At 34.1% G+C, this 23144-nt stretch overlaps 1 protein-coding gene across 2 annotated transcripts; it reads right to left on the bottom strand.

Moving 5' to 3' along the window:
• Window positions 1-21596, bottom strand: LOC101504045 (PH, RCC1 and FYVE domains-containing protein 1-like). 2 transcript variants are annotated; one of them, XM_012720123.3, is made up of 6 exons: window positions 21168-21596; window positions 20191-20277; window positions 17155-19178; window positions 16234-16380; window positions 2017-2801; window positions 1-373 (listed from the first exon to the last, which is right to left on the bottom strand). In XM_012720123.3, the coding sequence occupies exons 3-6, from the start codon at window positions 19039-19041 to the stop codon at window positions 226-228; spliced, it is 2967 nt and encodes a 988-aa protein (XP_012575577.1). In that variant the 5' UTR covers window positions 19042-19178; window positions 20191-20277; window positions 21168-21596; the 3' UTR covers window positions 1-225. The 2 variants fall into 2 exon arrangements, with proteins under 2 accessions (XP_012575577.1, XP_027186502.1); XM_027330701.2 differs by having other exon boundaries at window positions 21184-21596.
• Between the last annotated feature and the right edge of the window lie 1548 nt (window positions 21597-23144).

Raw genomic sequence — 23144 nt, 5'->3', positions numbered from 1 at the left:
TAAAATGCTAACTTTCCTACATTTTTTTATTGGATAGACTAACTTTGCTACATATACTCAAGTAGTTCTTCTATATGACTACAATTCCTATCCTCATTGAATACATGGTTGACTACAAATCCTAAATTAAAGCTTCCTTTCTTTCCACTTGATTGATGATCATTCTAAATGTGAAATCATTTCATCAAAACTAAGGTAATGCCTACAGGCAAAATATATTTAAGTTTAGGAAGGTGACGACTCAACATTTTCTTTAATATGTTGTGTAATGTTAGAAGATCCAGTTTTGATGTGTTGGAGATATTTTCTAAGAACCCGAATTTTATTTTGGCTCCACCATTCTTCTGCTTGATTCTCAGTAAACCTTCGCTTACTGCATTCAAACAACGAGTAAACAAAAAATGTTATTAGCATGAAATAGGAACACAAAGAGGATAAAAGACCAAATAAAAGTCAAGGAAAAAATAACAAGAGAACACAATTATGATCCAAGCCTTTTTGCCTTTCTAAATTGGACCATCTATATGAATCCACAATTATGACCTATCTAAACCCATTTAAGTCTTCGAAGTATCAGCTTAATGGTAAGAGCTTAGCATTGTAATTTCAAATGATAATATTCAACTTGCGTATAAGATAGTTGTAAACTAACCATTAGTACCCTCTAAAATCTCTTACAAGTTTTTTATAAGTGAATCTCTGAACTTAACTGATCTAATTACACATTAAAAAATTTAGAAATTTAATAACAAATTAATTAAATTTTGGGAAATCAATTATAAAATATTGACAAGTTCGAGAGCATACTAACAAACATTTTTAGTTTAGGAACATATTTATAAGAGTTGAATAAAGTTTTGGTTCTCTATTTTCACAAATTTACAATTTTAGACTCTTTAATTTTTCATCACTTTGATCTCACATTATTTTTGGTGAATTTGTTCCTTGAACCATTTTAATCGCACTTTTCGTCCCTTAAATTCAACGGTATTTTGGATTTTTAGTCAAAAAAATTTATAGGGCCCAAAATGTTCAAAATCCTCTAAATTAAGGACTAAAGGTGCAATTAAAAATGTGCGAAGACCAAACTAATTAAAAATAATATATGGTAAAGATTAAATAAATCAAAAAATAAAATAATACATTGAAAAATAAAATATGAGAATTAAAATTAAGAATTTTAGAAATTAGGATGGCTTATACTATAGTTAAGCCAATTTGAAAAATTGAAAATAATTCATGTTCGCAGAGTGACTATGCATTCATGCATTCGAGACATCGATAATTGTTTAATCAAGATCAAACGATTCAGATTTAAGCTCGATATTTTAAATTATATAATATAAATCAATATTTTTGTACTGTTTGATTAAAACCAAAGAGACACTGATGGACTTGAATGTGTCAATCTATTTCCTTTGCGATTGCCGGGAATCCAAATTCTTAAATATATTCATTATTTGAGTGACCATAATTCTACATATATGTTTTAAGCTTAATTACAGTGTAAATCCCCTTATTTTTACTAATTCATAAAATTGGTCTCCCTACTTCAAAATTTGACAGTTTTGATATCTCATTATGATTTTTTTACAAAAAATGGCGATGTTATATGTTTTAAGTAACGTGAATATGATATGATAATGTAAAATAATTAACAACTATGAAAATCACAATTAAATCATCTAAAAACTTAACTTCCAACTTCAGAAATTTTTTATTTTTATAATTTAATTAATGACATATGAATAATTAATGCATATAGATTGTTTTATGTCTTGAAATCTTATGTCACATAATTTAAAATATGTGAAATCTTCATTTTTTAGTTAAAAAATCTAAGAGGGTGACCAAAACTGTCGCCTTTTAAAATAGGGAGACCAATGAGATGAATTTGTAAAAATAGAGAAACCAAAACTGCAATTAAATTTATTTTTTAATATAAGGTAATATCACTGGATTGAGATACATATACCAACCAACAATCATAATTATAAATTGACACATCAAACTAACCTGAATTTAACTCGTTTAAAAATTTTGATTCCATCAACTCGTAGCATGAGTATCACATAAACACCAGGCTCAAATTTTTCAATGACCTGTGTTTCTTGTAATCTCCCAGATCTTGATGTGTCAAGTGATCTTGAATCATTTTCTAAGTTTTGACGGGACATCACTTCTCCAACACTAGATACAGATGATCCATTACTTTCTTGAAGAACATTTATTCCAGCCTCAGATTTTTCAACTCCTTCATTAATCTCATCAATTTTTTCATCTATGTGTTCTTGCAGTTTAGAAGTATCACCATCTGAGGTAGATATATCAGGAGAATTATGTTGCTCTGACTCCAACATTGGTTTATTAATTTCTTCCCAGAAATTTTCTCCATTTTGACTATGCTCAATTCCTTGAACGTCAGAATTTTGTTCTAGTTTATGATCTTGCAGTTCAAACGTGCCACTATTTGAGGAATTTATATCAAGTGAATTCTGTTGCAAAGACTCTAACTTCGATCCATCTAGACCAGAGTCAACTTCTACAAGGTCGGCATTTTCTACTAGTCTGATATTTTCCAGATTAGATGAGTCATTAATGATATTTTCTACAAGGTCGGCATTTTCTACTAGTCTGATATCTGTTGCAGACATGTCTTGTACATTTTGTTGCTTGGACTCCAACTCTGATGTTTCAGATTCTGAAACTTCTTTTAGAAAATCTTCAGCTTTAGTTTGTATAGCACTCAATATATTGCTTTCTGGAATTTCTTTTGGTAGCTTCTCAATTATGTCCTTCAACTGAATAAAATGAAAGACAAGTCTCTCTAATTAAGACAAGAAACCAAAACTCCTTATTCATTATATTTTTTCTTTTTGAAATCTATCTTCTTTGTAATTTTCTCCTTTTAGTTTATCATTAATATTAAGTTTATGTCACCCAATAAATATAAGGAAATTTGCACTTTCATCTTTTAGGTATCTTTAAATGACACTCACGCCCTCTAAGTGACGTACACATCCCTTCCTACTTATGGGAATTGGTGCCTATGTGGCACTGATATTTCTTATTGAAGGCATGTTTGTCTGATGCCAAATACATGTCGGTGTTTGATATCAACACTACACTAACATACATAGTTACATTTAACAACTTTAATTTTCTCAAATTATTATTAATATTTATGTGTTAGTGTAGTATCCCATGGGTATTTTCCTCTATGCTTCATAGGTTGGTGCCCGTTAATACTTTGTTAACAAGGGAAATGTTTCCTAGAGAAAACTCACAATTTGCTTGCTTCTTATGACAAATACATGAGAGTACTTATAGGTACAAGTAGATAACTTTAGACACATTTCTAGGACCTTCCTAATTTCTAAGTGGAGGATTTTTGTTAAGAAAAGTATTAGATGTTTTCTTGTAGATCTCAGGATGAGACTGGATGAAGTTTGATAATGTCAAAGACATGTGAACATCATGGAATTGTTGGGAAGACGAGGCTTCCTTTTGGAATAACATTTTGGTGTTTAGGTGTCCAGGAAGAGGCTTGTATTGAAGTTAAGGGGCACTGCACATTAAGGGTGAATACTACCTTGGTTAGATAAAGTACACTTTGAGGAATAGTCGATACCTTGAGGGGTAAGGTCGAACATTCGAGTTAAACTAGATCCGCGACACATATTATTAAGTATGAATCTCATGACGATTATAGGATTGAGGATGAAGTTATAGATAATTATTTCTTAGGAAATGCTTATGAGGAACGTTTGAGAAATAATTTTTTAGGACGTTCGATTGTTAGGATTCTTTTAGTTTGCATCTTGGTGAAGGTTGAGAAGGAATAAGAATCCAGCGAGTGAACCAAATATTGGAAAATGTGCCAAGAAATTGTTGGAGCAGCACATAGAGATGTAGCTTATGACAATTAAAGATTCAGGAAAAGGAATTATCTCACCTATAATTCAGACATTATTATTATAAAGGTATGCCAATGATACAAAGGCATTACTTGAGTGCATGTCATGGAGGTTGTGATTGTGTTCGTCAATCAAAGGAGTTAAATGTTTGTTTGATAGGAAACAATTGAACATGAAATGGAAAAGTTTGGTGGAAATTAGTGATGCTTGATTTATTGAAATCACTATAATGAAGATGTATCAAGGTTCAAGGTAGAAATATAAGGTTTGTATAAATGGAAAAATGATGGAGTGAATACAATGTGTTTGACATGTTGTAATGAAAATATAATCATCGACCTACAAAGAAAGGACGGGGCGAAGTTGAGAAGCATCAGAATGAATGTTGGTAGTGGATGTAGGAACATTATTTTCAGGTTTGTCCAGAATTGCGAAGTGTGTAGGAAATTGATTAGCGAAGTGTTAATTGGAGGTGTTAGGCATGAGACCAGTGTAGGTCTTAATCAGTGAATGGAATTCAGGTTGAATTTTGTTGGAAACGTGACTCTTGAAATGAAGTACTAAACTGAAAGGAAGTTTGTGTGTCCTAAGTAGTATAGACTTTGGCATGATTTCAAAAATATTTGAGGAAGCTTGGATCACCAAGCGGATGTGGGGATAGAATTATTAAAGTTATAATTGGAATAACATACTGGTAAGAACACTACGGTTTGAAGTAGTTGTACGACTAAAGAAAAATCGAGGATTGGTGGACAATGGAGAAAGTTAGGAGTTATCGGTTGTTGTGATTGTTTTGTGCTCAGTGTGTTGGTGTCATACTTAGTGTTTCGGTTTGGTACCAAATGGATGTTTTGTACCAAGTGGATGCAAATGAGGCTATGTGACATAGCTATGGGAAATTGTACTTCGTCGACAGGATCAAAGTTATAGGAAAATAAGGAAAACTCAGTAGGCTTTGAGAAGATTGTTGACTGCTTGTACATTAGGATAACCTCAGTTGTAAGTCGCAAGAAGCGCTATTACAGTTTGATTAAGATATTCCAAGCCACCATCATGGTTGTTGGCTATTTATTGACAAATTGAGGGACTGATCATCCTTAATCTCTTGTTGATAGTAGACAAAATCATGTTGAATGGAACTGACGAGTCTTACCGGCTATGGTAGTGTGTAGAGTTATTAAGCACCCTATGAAAAGGGGTAGGCAACACTTTTTTCGAGTAGGCCTGATGAAACAAGTTGTGAATTGTATGTTGAATTTGAGTACAAACCTAGTGTGGATTGTTACTCATACTTTAAGTTTTGAGGACGAAACTAATTTTAGGGGGTAGTAATGTAAGACCCTTAATTTTAAATCCTAAATTATACAATTTTAAGGTATTTGGTGTTGAAGTTCTTAGGCTTTTAGTCCAGTTTTTGGTAATTAATGGGTTAAATGCCAAAAATATATTTTTGGAAATTGGATTAAAATTATTTGTCGAAGTATAATTTATTTACGTTATGAAGAATTGGTCACCAGAGAGTTTTGTTAAAAATATCACTTGTCGCTGAAAATTTTATCTGTCAATTGAGTTGCGACGATAGTAGATATTTTTATCAAAATGGTTTGAGAAGTGATGATTTCATAAATATCTAGATATTTAGGTATTTATGGGTTTAGGTTTAATTATTATATATATATATTATATATTATTATTATTATTAGTAATATATATATATATATATATATATATGTTATTATATGTAATGTATATATATGTTTATAAGTTATATATGTAAACAAGAGGAAAGGAAACAGAGAAAACATAAGCGTTTTCCTCCTTGCCTCGCGAGTTCGCCCTTTTTCTTCCTTCTTGCTTCTCCTTGCTTTTTCCTTCTTTTGCTTCAAGAAAGGAAACCCAAGACTTGGTGGGTTAGAAACCAAAGATTTCCCAGCTTCATTCTTCTTGTTTGATTCGAAAACGAAGAAAAAGAAAGAAAAGGAAAGGAAAGAAAATAGAAGAAAAGGAAAAAGAAAGAAAGGAAAAAGGAAAGAAAATAGAACACATTTCTTCTCCCTCTGCCTCGCGATTTCTCATTCTTCCTTCTCGTGACTTCATCTTCTTTGCTTCCTTTTGCTTCAAGAAAGGAAACCCAAGACTTGGTGGGTTAGAAACCAAAGATTTCCCAGCTTCATTCTTCTTGTTTGATTCGAAAACGAAGAAAAACGGCATTAGGGATTTCAAAACCGTCAAACACAAACTCTCACGTTTCTTCTAGATCCAAGCTTCGTTTCGCAAAGAGATAGAATGGAAAGTTGTTCACTACCACGCTACGGTGCTAGGGAACCAACTTTGGAAGTGACGTTGCGAGCGGAGATTTTACCAGATTTACTCGCGGTACCGTAATCGCACGTTAAAGCTAACGTCAAGGTAAGGGCTCCTTCCAAACTTCTAGTTTGCATTTAGGGACTTATTTGTGGTTGTGTGGGAAAGAATTTTGTTAGGATTAAAGTGTTGATTTGGGGAAAATGAATTTAAGGCTTTATGGGTAAAATCTTAGAGTTAGGTTTTGGTGATATTGATGAATGTTTCGCGGAAAATGAATTTAACCCATTGGTGTATGAATTTGAGTAAATGAAGTTTAACGTGTTTATGATTCATGCTTATGAAATTTGTTATGTGTATGGTTGGATTTTGTGGAGAAATGAATTGATGTGTTTTGGTGTGAATCGTGGATTGAATTTGATAATATGTTTGAGTTTGTTTTGTGTGGAATTTGAAAATCGTTTAAGTTAAACGAGTATTAAGAATGGGGAATCTCTTAATGTCTTGGTTACTTAATGTTTGTTTTGAAAATCGTTTAAGTTAAATGAGTATTAAGAATGGGGAATCTCTTAATGTCTACGTTTACTTAATGTTGTCGTGAAAATCGTTTAAGTTAAATGAGTATTAAGAATGGGGAATCTCTTAATGTCTTGTTTACTTAATGTTTGTTTTGAAAATCGTTTAAGTTAAATGAGTATTAAGAATGGGGAATCTCTTAATGTCTTGTTTACTTAATGTTGTCGTGAAAATCGTTTAAGTTAAACGAGTATTAAGAATGGGGAATCGCTTAATGTCTTGTTTACTTAATGTTGTCGTGAAAATCGTTTAAGTTAAACGAGTATTAAGAATGGGGAATCGCTTAATGTCTTGTTTACTTAATGTTGTCGTGAAAATCGTTTAAGTTAAACGAGTATTAAGAATGGGGAATCTCTTAATGTCTACGTTAACTTAATGTGGTCGTGAAAATCGTTTAAGTTAAACGAGTATTAAGAATGGGGAATCTCTTAATGTCTACGTTTACTTAATGTTGTCGTGAAAATCGTTTAAGTTAAACGAGTATTAAGAATGGGGAATCTCTTAATGTCTACGTTTACTTAATGTTGTCGTGAAAATCGTTTAAGTTAAACGAGTATTAAGAATGGGGAATCTCTTAATGTCTACGTTTACTTAATGTTGTCGTGAAAATCGTTTAAGTTAAACGAGTATTAAGAATGGGGAATCTCTTAATGTCTACGTTTACTTAATGTTGTCGTGAAAATCGTTTAAGTTAAACGAGTATTAAGAATGGGGAATCTCTTAATGTCTACGTTTACTTAATGTTGTCGTGAAAATCGTTTAAGTTAAACGAGTATTAAGAATGGGGAATCTCTTAATGTCTACGTTTTGTGATGATTGTACTAAGTGTCTATGTTTTGGAACAAATTGTGTGTAAGTGAAATTGATTGTAAAACTGTTTCGAAACTCAAGTTGTCGTGGTGATTGTGTGGAAATTGCTAAGTGTTATGTTTTGGAAATTCTTATTTTGAGTTAGATGATCGATTGCTCAATTGGTTCATCAATGGATTGGCCAGTTGTTTATTACTTGATTGATTTAAGACTTATTTTGACTTCATTCTCATTTGGCAAGCATTATATGAACTTTTAGCATACGGAAAATCCTTTTAAGGTGCATGCTTAGTGGAAAGGTTATTTTGTGCATTCAAAAACTTAAATGTTATGTGTTAATTGTTAATTTCGGTTGGTGACCCTTTACAACTATTGTGGAAATCTGGGCTTTGCCCTCAGATGAGAACCAGGACCATCTTACCGGTTAGTACCCTGTGGATGGGAATGTAGTTGGGCACACCTGACTGGAGCTATGTTAGGAGGATCTTGCGGTGCGCGTGAAGATCACTCGGGATGTATAGTTTTTATAGAATGATCATATTAGGTTGACGTATAGAGACTAGATGTCTTTCTTTTGGGATGTGTTCATTTTAATTTGAAAGACTGTACCTATACCAATATTGTCAGCTTGACATTTTATTATTGATGGGTTCTATGTACCACTTTTTGAAGTGTAAATACTTTGGATTCGTATTTCAAAAACTATTCCGCTGCTTGTAAATTCTGTTGACTTATTTGTCGTTGTGCTACGACTTAAATATTTATCCAAAAGTATTTCCTTATTTATTTCTTTGTTAATATGAATTTGTTTTGAAAAAAAAAAATACACTCGCGCTCTTGAAAATCGGGGTGTTACACTTCAATTGCCAAGTCACAAGATTTGTATTAGTAAAAGATTGGACAACCAACAAGGAGCCACACTCTATCCAAAGATGAAACCAACATTTAGAATGAACAATCTCAATAGCATATGTAGCAATAGAGAGTTCAACATGGAATGATGTAGAAACACCCAAATAATTCAAAAAACAACCAGCAATAATGCCACGAGAGTCCTTAAAAATAGCTCCAATAGTAGATAGGTTAGATTTACCTCTAGAGGCACCATCAATATTACATTTAATCCAACCACAAAGAGACCTCAACCAATTAACTTGCATAACAACAGGGACTTTAGGAACATAACAGTCAATAGAAAAATACTTCACAATAAAGAATTCCTACATTGATGAAGATGCAACACTCTTAGAGAATCTTCCAGAGAGAGATACAATAGAGAAAACCATATGAATAGCGCGATGCACGTTAATCAACTTGTTGTTAAAAGCTAATTAATTGGGACAAACCAAATAACCCAGATGGTGTGAATGATAGCATGAGGACGACGTCCCTTACTTGAGAACTCCATTGTTTTTCTACATAAATCAAGTATAGAAAAATGGCAAAAAAACACAAGCAGTTCTAGAGCTCAGTAGCAAAAACACAATAAAAAAAAAGATGAGCAATAGTTTCTTAGGCTTGAGAGCACAATCGACAACATGACACTACTACACACCCACGAGTCCACAATCAATCATCTATAGGCATCTTATTATGAAAAAGACGCCAAACAAGAAAAGACATGGAAGGATGAATTATAACATTCCAAATCTTTTTACTCCAATTAAGTGTCAAGTTTGTAGGATGAAGAGTTTTGCAAGCACCTTTACAGATAAAACCCCATAATCTGTAAGACTTCAAACTAATTGATTGTCGTAGTCAATTAAAAGGGTAACAATATGTGTTGTAGACTATAAACAATTGAATAAAGAAACTGTAAAGAATAAATACCCTTTACCATGCATTGATGAGTTATTTGATCAACTTCAAGAAACTCAATGTTTTTCTAAGATTGATTTACAGTCAGGGTATCACCAGTTAAAGATTAAGAGGGATGATATAACGAAGACAGCTTTCCGCACGCGTTATGGACATTATGAATTTTTTGTTATGTCTTTTGGGCTTACTAATGCCCCAACAACTTTTATGGATTTGATGAATCACATTTTTAAACCTTTCTTGGATCAATTCTGGTTGTGTTTATTGATGATATCCTTGTTTATTCCAAGAGTAAAGAAGAACACGAGCGACAATTGAGGTTGGTTTTGCAAACTTTAAGAGATAAACAATTATATGTCAAATTCTCTAAATGTGAGTTTTGGTTGGATAGTGTGGCATTTTTAGGTCATGTTGTGTCTAAGAATGGAATAAGTGTTGATCCAAGTAAGGTGGAAGCAGTACAGAATTGGCCCAAACCTACCACAACAAAGGAGATTCAGAGTTTTCTTGGTTTAGCGGGTTATTATCGACGTTTTGTGAAGGATTTCACTAAAATCGCATCTCCGTTGACTAGGTTAACCTAGAAGAAAGTTGAGTTTCAATGGACTGATGCATGTGAGGTGAGATTTCAAAAATTAAAGGAGTATTTGACGTAAGCACCTATTTTGGCATTACCCCTAGGTGGTGAAAGTTATGCAGTTTATTGGGATGCTTCTAGAGTTTCTCTCGGTTGTGTACTTATGCAACAAAGTAAGGTTATTTCACTTTCTGAATGATATGAAAGTGAAATGCAAGTACTTTGTAAAAATCAGAATTTTGTTCAAAGTTGTTCAAGGTTTGATTCAAAGGATTGTAATTTTTTGATCTGAAGTTATGGTGTATTTATACTCCATAAACATCTCTTCAGATTCGTGGCCATTGATCCAAGAGGTTTGATGAACAAATACAATGATCTAGAACCATTTCAGATCTGAAAAATTGTATTGCTTCCAGTTGTATTCGAATACATGATGTATGTATTCGAATACACCTCTTTGTAACGTTTAGATTTATTCAAAATTTGCACCTTGTATTCGAATATATCCTTTATGTAGTCGAATACAATTTCGTGATTTTTGCCACTGACTTGCTTTGTATTCGATTACAGAAGGGCGTAGTCGAATACAGATGTAAAAGTTTTGGCTACTGACTTGTTTTGTATACGACTACAGAAGGTCGTAGTCGAATACAGATGTAAAAGTTTTGGCTACTGACTTGTTTTGTATTCGACTACAGAAGGTCATAGTCGAATACAGATGTAAAAGTTTTGGCTACTGACTTGTTTTGGCTACTAACAAATCGTTTCATTTAAAATTTTAAAATATATATATTAATAATAATATATAATAATAATAATAATAATAATAATAATAATAATAATAAATAAATAAATAAATAAATGAATAGAACATTACCCCACTCACTTTCACTCTCCTTCTATCTCACTCCCTCTATTCCTTTCCTCTCTCTCGGCTACAACTTCCCCACCCCTTTTCATTTTTTTTTCTTTTCTTTCCTTTTCCTATTCTTCTCTCTTAAAGTCATAAATTAGTCTCCCTAAACCATAAACCCATAGGAAAGGTATACATTCGCTAAGCAATCTTTCTCATATTTTCGCAAGTTCTTGGGTAGAATTTTTGGATTAGGGTTTATGCTCTAAGGAAGGAGAAAGGTACCCATTCCTTTAAAGTTGTTTATTGAGACTCTAATGCTAAGAATGAATCTCTAGAAAAATGTAGCTTTGTTTAAAATCTAATTTTGGTGCTTAAAGTAGATTTAAAATCTTATTTTGAGAGAAACCCTTCTTGATTTTCTTTCTTTCATCTTTGCTGTTCATTTTTCTTCAGTTTTACATTCTAGTTTTAACACTGGTATCAGAGCACCGATCTGGTGCCCTAAGTTCACTTTCTTCTACTGCGCATTGCATGAAGACAAGAAGCATGGTGAGAGATTCGAGTGATTGGGAGCAGGAGCGCGAGGAATGGCGCACACGATTGGAGTTGGCAGATGCGCACGCCAAACACACGGAGGATCAATTGGCTGCACTCGCGGCCAGGATTGATTCCAGCGGCAGCGGTGGTAGACCCTGGGTGAACACGTTGAGCACAATCGGTGGAGGAAGATGGAGATCCCGATTTTCTCAAGCGACGATGCGTACGGTTGGACGCATCGTTTGGAACGATACTTCAAATTACGAAGCGCTCCCGGGGAGAAGTTGCATGCCACTTTGGTGGCCATGGAGGGTAGAGCACTAAGCTGGTATTACTGGTGGGCTAGGTGCAATCTTGAACCAACTTGGGACGGGTTCAAGTTGGCGGTGCTTCACAGGTTTCAACTGTCAATGGTACAAAATCCCTTTGAGTTGTTGCTGGCACTCAAACAAACGGGGACGGTGGTGGAATTTGTGGAGGAGTTTGAGAAGTATGTTGGAGCTTTGAAGACCATTGATCAAGAATTTGCACGAGGAATTTGCATGAATGGCTTGAAAGAGGAAATTCAAGTGGGGGTAAAACTTTATGAATTAAAGTCTTTGTCTGATTTAATTCAAAAATCTATTATGATTGAGGAGAAGAATCTGGTTTGGACCAAGAAAGGAACCAACACTTTCACTAAGCCAACCACTATTTTTAAGGCTAGTTCTTACGATAAGACTGTGACTGTTGATACTAAGCCTTGGTTGGATAAGAAAACTGAGAGTGGTACCTCTGCTACTAATCTGGTGAGTGTTCAGGCTGGGGAAGGGAATAAAACCAGGGGTGGTGATTTCAAACGGTTGTCCGGGGCGGAAATGAGAGACAAAAGGGAGAAGGGACTCTGTTTCAGATGTGATGAGCCATATCATAAAGACCATAAATGCAAGAATCAGCAATTTCTTATGATTATTTTAGAAGAAGATGACGAGGAGGACAGTGATGCTGAGTTTCATGAGGTAGAAACTTTCAATTCTCTGCAATTGTCTCTTTGTTCAATGGTTGGGCTGACTTCCACAAATTCTTGGAAGATACAAGGGGTAGTTCAAAACAACTTTGTTTTGGTACTCATAGATTGTGGAGCTTCTCATAGCTTCATTTCTCAGGAAGTAGTTCAGAAACTGAGCTTGCTGGTGGAAGATACTCCTTCTTACATTGTGGAAATGGGGGATGGTCATAGGGTGAAATGTAAGGGAAGGTGAATGGAGATTAGGCAAGAGTTTTATTTGTTCTCCCTGCAAGAGGTGGACTTGGTGTTGGGTTTGGATTGACTCTCTTGTTTGGGAGAGGTCAAAACCAACTTTGGCAAGTTGGAGCTTACCTTGTCTAGAGATGACAAGTTGATTACGTTGGTTGGTGATCCTTCCTTAACTAAGACTGAATTGTCTTATGGAGCCTTCATGCAAATTTTGAAGGAAGAAGGGGAAGGTTTGTTGATTCAGTACGATTCTGCAGAGCAGAAACCAGTAGAGGTTTCAATCATCCCTGAAGCTGTTGCAGAGGTTCTTTAGCAATATTCTGAGGTTTTTGAGGATCTTCAAGGTCTTCCACCCCAAAGGAGGTTAGATCATGCAATTCATTTGAAGGAGGGAGCTGAGATACTTAATCTACGACCTTATAAGTAGTATCCACACTATCAAAAAATGGAGATAGAGCGGTTGGTTTCAAAAATGCTTGAGGCTGGCATTGTAAGACCGAGCGTTAGCCCTTACTCTAGTCCCATCATCTTGGTCAAGAAGAAAGATGGGGGTTGGCGTTTTTGCGTGGATTATAGGGCTCTCTACAAAATTACTATCCCTAACAAATTCCTCATACCTATCATTGAGGAGTTGCTGGATGAACTTGATGGAGCAACAATATTCACTAAGCTTGATTTAAAATCAGGCTATCATCAAATTCAGATGAAGGAAGATGATATAGAGAAGACGGCTTTCCGAACTCATGAGGGGCATTATGAGTTCTTGGTGATGCCTTTCGGTATTACCAATGCTCCTTCCACATTCCAAGCCCTCATGAATGAGGTTTTGAAGCCTTTCCTCTGGAGGTTTGTCCTGGTCTTTTTTGATGACATTTTGGTGTATAGCAAGGATATGTCAGCTCATCTTGTTCATGTCCACCAAGTCTTGGCAGTGCTGATGTAGAATGGGTTGAAGGCAAATAAGAAAAAATGTAGCTTTGGACAGTCTAGTCTTAAGTACCTGGGACATGTGATTTCTGGAGAAGGGGTGGCAGCTTGTCCGTCCAAGACTGCAGCCATGACGTCTTGGCCTATTCCTACGGATGTGAAGGGTCTTAGGGGTTTCCTTGGATTAACAGGGTATTATAGACGTTTTGTCCAAGGTTATGGTAAATTAGCCAGACCCTTAACTGAGCTTTTGAAGAAGGACAAGTTTTGTTGGACTGAGGAAGCTATATCTGCGTTTCAGGCTTTGAGAACAGCCATGGTTGATCTTCCTTTGTTGGCTGTACCTGATTTCACTAAGGTCTTTGTAATCGAAACCGATGCTTCTAGTAAGGGGTTGGGGGCTGTTTTGATGCAAGAGGGTAAAGCCCTTGCATTTTGGAGTCAAGGCTTATCTTTGAGAGCTCAACAAAAGTCTATTTATGGGAGGGAGCTTATGGCTTTGGTTCAGGCTATGACCAAATGGAGGCACTACCTTTTGGGCAACCATTTCATTGTGAGGACTGACCAAAGGAGCCTTAAGTTCTTGACTGATCAACGATTGTTCAGTGTTGAGAAATTTAAATGGGTTGTCAAGCTCATTGGTTTGGATTTTGAAATCCAATACAAGCCGAGAAAGGAGAATACTGCAGCAGATAGCTTGTCTAGGAGAGATATGTATGCTGCCCTCTCAGTTCTACATGTGGAAGATGATGATTCTTGGGATGAGGAATTGCAACAAGATCCTAAATTGCAGCAGTTGGTGCAGGACTTAATTGTCTCTCCTACTTCTCATTATGGTTATGAGTTCAAGAAGGGAAGACTTTTGTATAAAGGTAAATTGGTGCTGCCCAAGGGTTCTAACAAAATACCGCTTATCTTGGCTGAATGCCATGATTCTCCTTGTGGAGGGCATTCAGGATTGTTCATAACTTTTAAAAGGGTCTCTAGCTTCTTGTTTTGGGAAGGCATGAGGAGAGATATCAAGAAGTTTATTGAAGAGTGTGATGTATGTCAAAGGAACAAGTACTCCACTTTATCTCCGGCTGGACTACTTCAACCGTTGCCTATTCCTTGCCAAGTGTGGCAGGATATTTCTATGGATTTTGTTGGTGGCCTTCCACGAGTTAGAGGCAAGGATACAATCTTTGTAGTCATTGATAGACTTACAAAGTATGCTCACTTCTTTCCTCTTGGGCATCCTTACAATGCTAAGGAGGTAGCAACTTTGTTTGTGATGGAAGTTGCGAAGCTTCATGGATTTCCTTCTACAATTGTATCAGATAGAGATGCGGTTTTTCTCAGCAGTTTTTGGAGGGAGATGTTCAAATTGGCCGAAACTAGTCTTAAGCATAGCACTTCTTATCACCCTCAAATGGATGGTCAAACCGAAGTTGCTAATCGATGCTTAGAGACCTATCTTAGGTGCTTTGCTGGCCCTAATCCCAAGACTTGGTTGAATTGGTTGCATTGGGCTGAGTTCTAGTTTAACAGTAACTACAATATCTATGTTGGAATGACACATTTTAAAGCTTTATATGGAAGAGACCCTCCATTGTTGATTAAGAGCTGCACCATTCCATCAAAGTTGGATGATGTTAATCAGTTGGCCCAGCAACGGGATGATTTACTTGCTGATTTGCGAAAGAATTTGCTGAAAGCTCAAGATCAGATGCGGGCACAAGCAAATAAGCACCGGCGGTTGGTGAATTTTGATGTTGGGGAGTGGGTTTTCTTGAAACTTCAGCCTTACAAGTTAGAAGTCCTTGGCTGATAGACCATATGCTAAATTGGCTCCTACGTATTATGGCCCTTTTCAGATTCTAAGCCGCGTGGGGGAGGTGGCTTACAAGCTAGATTTGCCTCTTGAAACTAAAGTTCACCCGGTGTTCCATGTTTCATTGCTTAAGAAGGCTTTGAAACCGCAACATTCACCTCAGACCTTGCCACCAATGTTGACTGAGGAGCTTGAATTCAGAAGATATACTGTTATGGAGGACTGATGTTGGAGGCAATATGGAGGTTTTGGTGAAATGGGTTCATTTGCCAGCCTGTGATAACTCTTGGGAGCGCGCTTCCAAGATGTTGGAGGTTTTTCCGTCTTTTCCTCTTGAGGACAAGGTAGTTCTTTTGGGGGGGGGGGTATTGATAGGATTGCTAGTCAAGCAAGCTTCCTATTAGGAAGGTGTATGAGAGAAGGAACCAAGCTTAACTTCTATGTTGTTAGTTCTGCTAATTGCTGAGTTGTATCAGCTGTAAATCCTAACTGAATTAGTTATGATGGTTAGTATAAATAACAGAAGCTTAGTCTTCAATAAGGGGGCAGTTAGAGGGTTAATTGGTTGGGACTGAATTGCAGGGCAATTCAGTTAGCAAATCTTTAACTCCTACTCTATTCATTTTTGTCAATTTCAATAATACATTTTGAGAGAAACCCTTCTTGATTTTCTTTCTTTCATCTTTGCTGTTCATTTTTCTTCAGTTTTACATTCCAGTTCTAACACATTTCTTTTATTTAATTCATATATAGCTAATCTACATATCTTACGACATGATTTTTTATTCTATTTCCATTAATTCCTTATGATTAATTCAATTCAATTATTTGAGCAATGCCTGAAACACATATCGTAGATACCTTATGATTAGTAGATTCAATAACTTCTTTTGCTTCTCTATGATGTGAAGATTCCACTGCAGCCAAAGCAATAGCTTCAGTAGCCTTTTTCTGAAGCTTATTAATTTTCACATCTTTCACTTCATTTATCTGCTCCAAACATCGAATCTATACAAAGAAATATGCATTAACTTGTTAATATGGACACTATGTTTCATCAAAATAGTGTACAAAGGGTGTGGCCATGGTTTCAAATTGTAGACCGCATCATATGATGAGGCCACAATATTGCAGTTGCAGAAATGTCCACAACCACATCAGGCCACAATTGCAGTGTGATCGTAAATCACAGTAATAACTGCATTGCAACACCCTAACAGCCGCAACATGCTGGGTGCAATGGTATCATAGCACCACATCAGGCTGCAACGAACACTGTAGTGATGTATTAAAATGATAGAGTTCATGATGAGATAGTTATGAGATTTTAGAGATAAAATAGGTGATATGCGAGTTATAATATAAAAAATAAATTATTATATATGATGCTAATAAAAAATAAATTCACGCCACAACTACCAGCTACCACAATACACATCGCAACAGCTACAATATCTACTACTACAGTGGCTGCAATCACAATTTAAAATCATAGATCTGATTGCTATATTTAGAGTAGTAGTGTTATTTGAACAACAATTTGACAACTTTTTACACGGATAATATAGATCACACATGTGGTTACTGCAATTCAAATTCATGTTTAATGAAGTTCAGTAAATGATTAATAAGTTGCAAAATCCAATATATATATTTACCAAATATAACACTTCATTAACCTCATTTTTGAATTGCATTAACCATGTGAGAAGTTGTTGAATTTAGGTTTCTCAAATTGTTGTTCAAATAACATATATATACTTAGAGTGATACTAAACTTACTTGGCTTTGTAAATCTAAGATCCGTTGGTTCAAAACATCAGTTAACCTTCTCAAACTATTGAAAAGACCACCAGAAATTCTTGGACCGGCAGGAGGTGTTGGAGGGCTTGATAAATATTTGTATGGGCATGTGGTACTTTGTGATGAACTAGGAGGTGTAGTAGGTTTTAAAATACTTTGAGTCGAACTCAGTGAACTTGGAAATGCAATATCTTTTAATTGCAAAAGAGATGGAACTAAAGAAGCTCTGACAAAAGAAGTAGAATCATATTGGGTTCCAGTCTTATTATTCCTTATTTCAAGGTATTTCATTGGTTCAGTAATGGAAGAGAAGAGAGTTTTTGTAGACCTTAAAGTACCCTGGTCTAATCTTTCTCTGCTAGTTGTGTAACAATGAGAAGGCGAAGGAGTAGGAGTAGCTTTTCCATTAAACTTGGAAGGATCATTGGTGTCAACAACTTTAAGCTTCGTATAACAAATATCACAAACACGATGAGGTTTTTCTGATGTTGGAGCCATTGCAGCTTTGATTGCCTTTTTAGAACTACAATTATGGCAAAAAATCAATCCGCAATTATAACAATTATGTCTTTTTCTTGTTAAACCAAATGCTTGTCTACAACCAAAGCAAACTGATTGATCAGTTCCATTGACCCATTTATGGATACATATACAAGATGTAAAGTTTGAGCCACATGAGATATGTTTTACATGCCTATCTTTTAAGGCTACAACTAGTGTAGGAGATTTTCTATGATCTATATCACCATGTCCTAGTCTTCCATTAGAACCTTTTCCCCATGTATATAGTTCACTTCTAGATGTCAAAACCGCAATATGATGTGATCCACATGATATTTCCTCAACAAATTCACCAAGCAACTTATCTTGGACTAGAGTAGGTACTTTTCCAGCAGAATTTGGATTTCCTAATTGACCATTTTCAGTGCTTCCCATTGTAAAGACATGACCAGATGTAGTGAGAGCAACAGTCATGGTGTGCCCACATGCTATCTGTTGGAAATTATATTCAATAAGGGGGGAGACACGGGTCGGTTGCAGGTAGTTTTCCTTGTTTCCGTGGCCTAAACGATGTTTGTCACCATCGCCCCATGTGAAGAGTTTCCATGATGAAACATTTGAACCAGATTGAAAAACAACTTCAATAATAGCTGCAGTGTGCCATACACCACAAGCAACCTTAATAGTCTTCAGTCCACTTAATAATTGTACTTCCTTTGGATACCATACACTCTCTTCATCACCATGGCCTAAAACACCAAATGTTCCATCACCAAAGGTAAACAATTTTCCATTTGAGGTTGCCAATGCTGAATGCCATGTGCCACAGGCAACAGATACAACTTGAAGTCCATCTAAAGCACCATTGACACTCTTTGGTATCCAGTGACTAGCCTCAGTACCATGGCCAAGAAGTCCAACATTATGTATACCATCACCCCAGGTGAAGAAATCATCATATTTAGACACAGCACATGTATGAAACTCCCCACAGGCAACAATATTCAACATAGTATCTGCAAGAAACTCAACTAGACGAGGCTTGCCAAAATCGTTATCAATACCATGACCAAGTCTTCCCCCAGATTCTTCTCCCCAAGTGAAAACCTCTCCTTTCTTGTTAACTATAGCAAGGTGGCGCGCACCAGATTCAATATGACGAACATCAAGAACAAGATTTGTCTCTAAAAGCTTCGGGATCAACACATTGGTCTTAGAAGAAACCCCATCTGCAAAAACCTCTCCCCATATGTAAACATCACCTGGTGACTCTAAGTCATCTCCTTCAGATCCTCCACTTGAATTGCTAGGCGTACTAGATGCGCTAAAACGGAAACCATCTCCAGTACTTGCCCTTGGTTGCATATTTGTAAGTTCTAACCCCACATCTAAGCTTACCAGGAACAATGCCTGAAGCTAACTGTAGTGTTGCATCTAAAGGATGACCATTATGAATAAGGACAAACGTAGACTTGTAAAGAAGTACCTGTGACAAACTGTCCCTGATTACACAAAACACGAACCTATTAGGGAGCTTGCATTCCATAGTACGAGTTCACTCAAATGAATTTTTTCACATAATTGAAATAATTTCTAAAAGATCCCTGGATTTGACTTATTTTCTTTAAATCCAATCAGCAAAGAGTTGTCATCTAACATAGAAGTGTTATTAGGATCAATGTTCTTACATATTTTACTCTAAACCTAGCACAAACTTTGTGGAAATTTCACATAAACCATAAACTTGGAAGAGAACTATTAAATGCAAAGAACGATAAATGAAAAGTCAAGTTTTATACAACATTAGTACAACTATTGCTAACAGAAGTAATGACTTCATATGTTGTTCAGAGTTTATAATTTAATGTTCTTCATATATATGATACAATTTGTTATAAGTAGAAAAGCTGGAACTGAGACATAATTTTCCTGTAGCTTTGCAATATCCTTGGAATATTCTAAGGAACAAGCAGACACCAAGTGAAATAATAACAATAAGGGAAATTTAGGCTAAGAGTTGTCATCAAATATATCAGATAGATTTCTTATAAAACTCACATCAGCTAAGTCCTTCTATTATCCCTATTATGTTGTTCAGTTGAAAATGACCTAAGGCTTACAAACATACTCCTATAGATAAATACTAGCAATATGTACTATATGATATTGTATTTTTAATGCTCTATTATGTGGGATTTCAACAACTAATAGTGTTAAAAACAGAGAGTTGAAGAACATATTGACATTTCTCTCTATAAATGGAAAATACAACCATAGCAAGATTCATTTTATTTTATTTCTTCAAATCAAATGTGATCAATGTTATTGATTGCAGATGATGGACCATGGAAAAAGCTACAAATTCGTTGTTTTAAGCCCCCATAAAATGCCATGGTGGTTCCTAAAAAGTATTTCATTGATCCACCATGACAGATATTAGACAACATTGAATTTGATACATTTAATTTGATACATTTAATTAAACCAATTATGAAAGGAAATTTGTTTTCTTACCAAATCAAGCAACCATACTCTGGTACTATAAACAAGTGAAAATGAAAGATATTCCGTTTTTGGTAGCAAATGTCATCTGAAGAAAACCTGCAACGTTGTTACAACAAACATTAGGATCTCTTTAAGAGTTTGTGAATATGACAATAAATATCATCTAGCATCCTAAGAACAAAAATTAAAATTTTAACTGCGTATTACTTGTTTTCATACAGTTTCCTTTCTATGAGAAAGTCAATTTGTTAATTCTTAATAATGCCACTAAACATGTAATTGTTCATACAAGATATCATGTACTCATCATGCGCCTACATACTCTAGAGGTGACACTATGCATAATTAATACTGTAACATATATTTGAACTCTCAGTAAAATCTTACAATGAAAGTGTAAATAGACAAAATAGTCTTTACCTTCCCCCAATATAAAATAATTAAGTGCCTTTCTTTAAACTATGCGTGTCTTCGAACAACAACAACCAATTTTTCTTATCCCACTAGATAGAATCAACTTCATAGATCAAACAAGTTACATTGTTCTATCATAAATCATGTTATTGTCTAAACATTGATCTCATAGTTTTTCTAAATAGGTTCACCGTTCACCTATAGTAACTTTTTGTAAAGAGCAAAATAATATTATTAGAATACAAGTGGTATTCTAATCTATATACAAAAAGAGCTTTAAGAACCACCAGATCAAAAGTAGACCAACCGTTAAAAATTTCTCAAATTACTACTCGAGTTCGTAAAAAAGGACATTAATTTGCCTATAGTACCAAAACATTACAAATTTACTCGTCCTCCTTAATTGCAACATGATAAACCTTAATCTGAGATTCTTATCTACACACCATAAAATACATAGAAAACATATTCATCTTATTTTATTGCAATTTCATATTAAATGAATTTATAGATCGTAACAATCTAGGTCTCCACATAATAAACATATAACTAAGTACCAGTATATAAGAAACCTTTGATGAAACTAACTTGTTCAATATCAATTTCATGATTCCTCCTATAACTAGCTGGATCTGCCATTCCATCGGAAAAAATGGTATGCAAACCGATCAAGACAAAAATCAACGGACAAAAATTGCATCGATTAGGTAGATCCTAGTTCTTTTTCACTTTAAACCTCCAATAATCATCATGAAAAGTTTACAAGGATATATTGAGATATGCTTCAAAGCTTATAGAAAATTGATTTAAAATATACTATTGGTGTGGGCATGCATCTAAATATTTCATGCCACACACATGAAATCATGGAAACATAATCAAATTTTATAAAAAGGGATAGTGTTGGGTGAAGAAGCCATGGGAAGGGGAAAAAATTGCAGATGAATGAGAGAGAGAAAGGAGGCGAAATGAGAGGAAATTACTTGTGCGATTTCATGCAATGAAAGAAAATTTAATGCAACAGATATATATTTTTTTCTTTTCTAAAAAATCAATAAATATCTATTATCTAATCTAAATTTAATCTATAAAGTATTCAAATTATACAAATATATTTAATTGTAGTTTTAATTATCTTTTTTTATTAATATATGAAATTAGTCTTTTATTTTAAAAATCTACCGTTTCGGTCTTTCTTATTTTTTAATTAAAAATTAATAGCGTTAGATTATTTGATAATGTAGAATGATTAATATTATAAAATTAAAATAAAATATTGTAAAAACTTATATTTTAATTTTAATTTTTTTTGTATTTTTAATTTAATTAATGAATAATTAATAATTTAGATAATTCTGTATCATATAATTATATGTCATGTCATTTAAAATATGTAAATAATCATTGTTTAATTCAAAAATATGACAGAGAGAGTAAATTGTGACTTTTAAAATATGAAGACTAATTTCGTGAATCTGCAATTAAGGCAAATAAATAATTATGTTCTAATTATTTAAAAATATTTCAAATACAAAATCATCTAGCATTCATTCATTCAATTTATAATGTTAATAATTAATAGTCCTTTATGATAACCATATTTTGATATGTGTCGCGCGGAGGAAATAAGTACTCTCTTAGTATGCATTCATTCGTCATTGAAAAATATATGAGATCAATATCTACGTTAAAAAAGTCCTGAACGTGGATATTATTAAATTATTAATATAAGTTAATTATAATAAAATTTATCATATTTCTTAAGATAAAAAAAAAATAACTATGCCAAAAAAATAAATATCAAGCTTTATATAAAAAAATAGCATATATTCTACCCTTTTTTCAAATAGACTTTTAATTTGAGTACTTTATATGTATAATGGCAAATAATTAACATACTCTTTTATATAAATTTCGTCCTAGATTTTTCCGTTAATTAAACGTTTTCTTTTATCTTCTACATGTTAGCTTCTCTCTCTTTGTGAATATTTTTTGTTTCATTAATTAATTTTTTTATTCTTATATTCATTTTATATATTTAATTTTGCAGGTTCGCTAACGATAACCACATTAGTGTTTTTATCGGTGTTTAAACTAGATATCTAAAGTTTCCTTTTATTTTAGTTTTTTATATTTTACTCATAAAAATTTATGATGAGTGTATGTGGTAAGTTGATAATTCAAGAAAATATCTTAGAACCCACTTGATACTTACAAATGCGGAACCAATATATGTCTTTTTACGCAAAACCATTGATATTTTTTGTTTTAAATATTTTCATATACTTATTTATATGGATTATATTTAGAGTAAATACATATATATTAAATAAACTTTAGAAGATATAATACTTTTATACTGAATTTTTTTATCGGTTCTGATCTATTATATTATAAAGTTAGAAAACCGTTCCTTCTTTTCATTATTCAAATTAATTTTGTTTTGTTTTTTTAGATATATGCAAACAATGTTGGTAATTACATTAGGATTTTATGGTAATTTTAGATTTACATTCATATATCCTTTTTTAACTCTGCACATTAATATA

This window comes from Cicer arietinum, chromosome 6, assembly GCF_000331145.2.
Source record: "Cicer arietinum cultivar CDC Frontier isolate Library 1 chromosome 6, Cicar.CDCFrontier_v2.0, whole genome shotgun sequence".
NCBI classification, from domain to species: Eukaryota; Viridiplantae; Streptophyta; class Magnoliopsida; order Fabales; family Fabaceae; genus Cicer; species Cicer arietinum.
The sequence above is the reverse complement of the archived record's forward strand: the minus strand, read 5'-3'. Positions and strand labels throughout refer to the sequence as shown.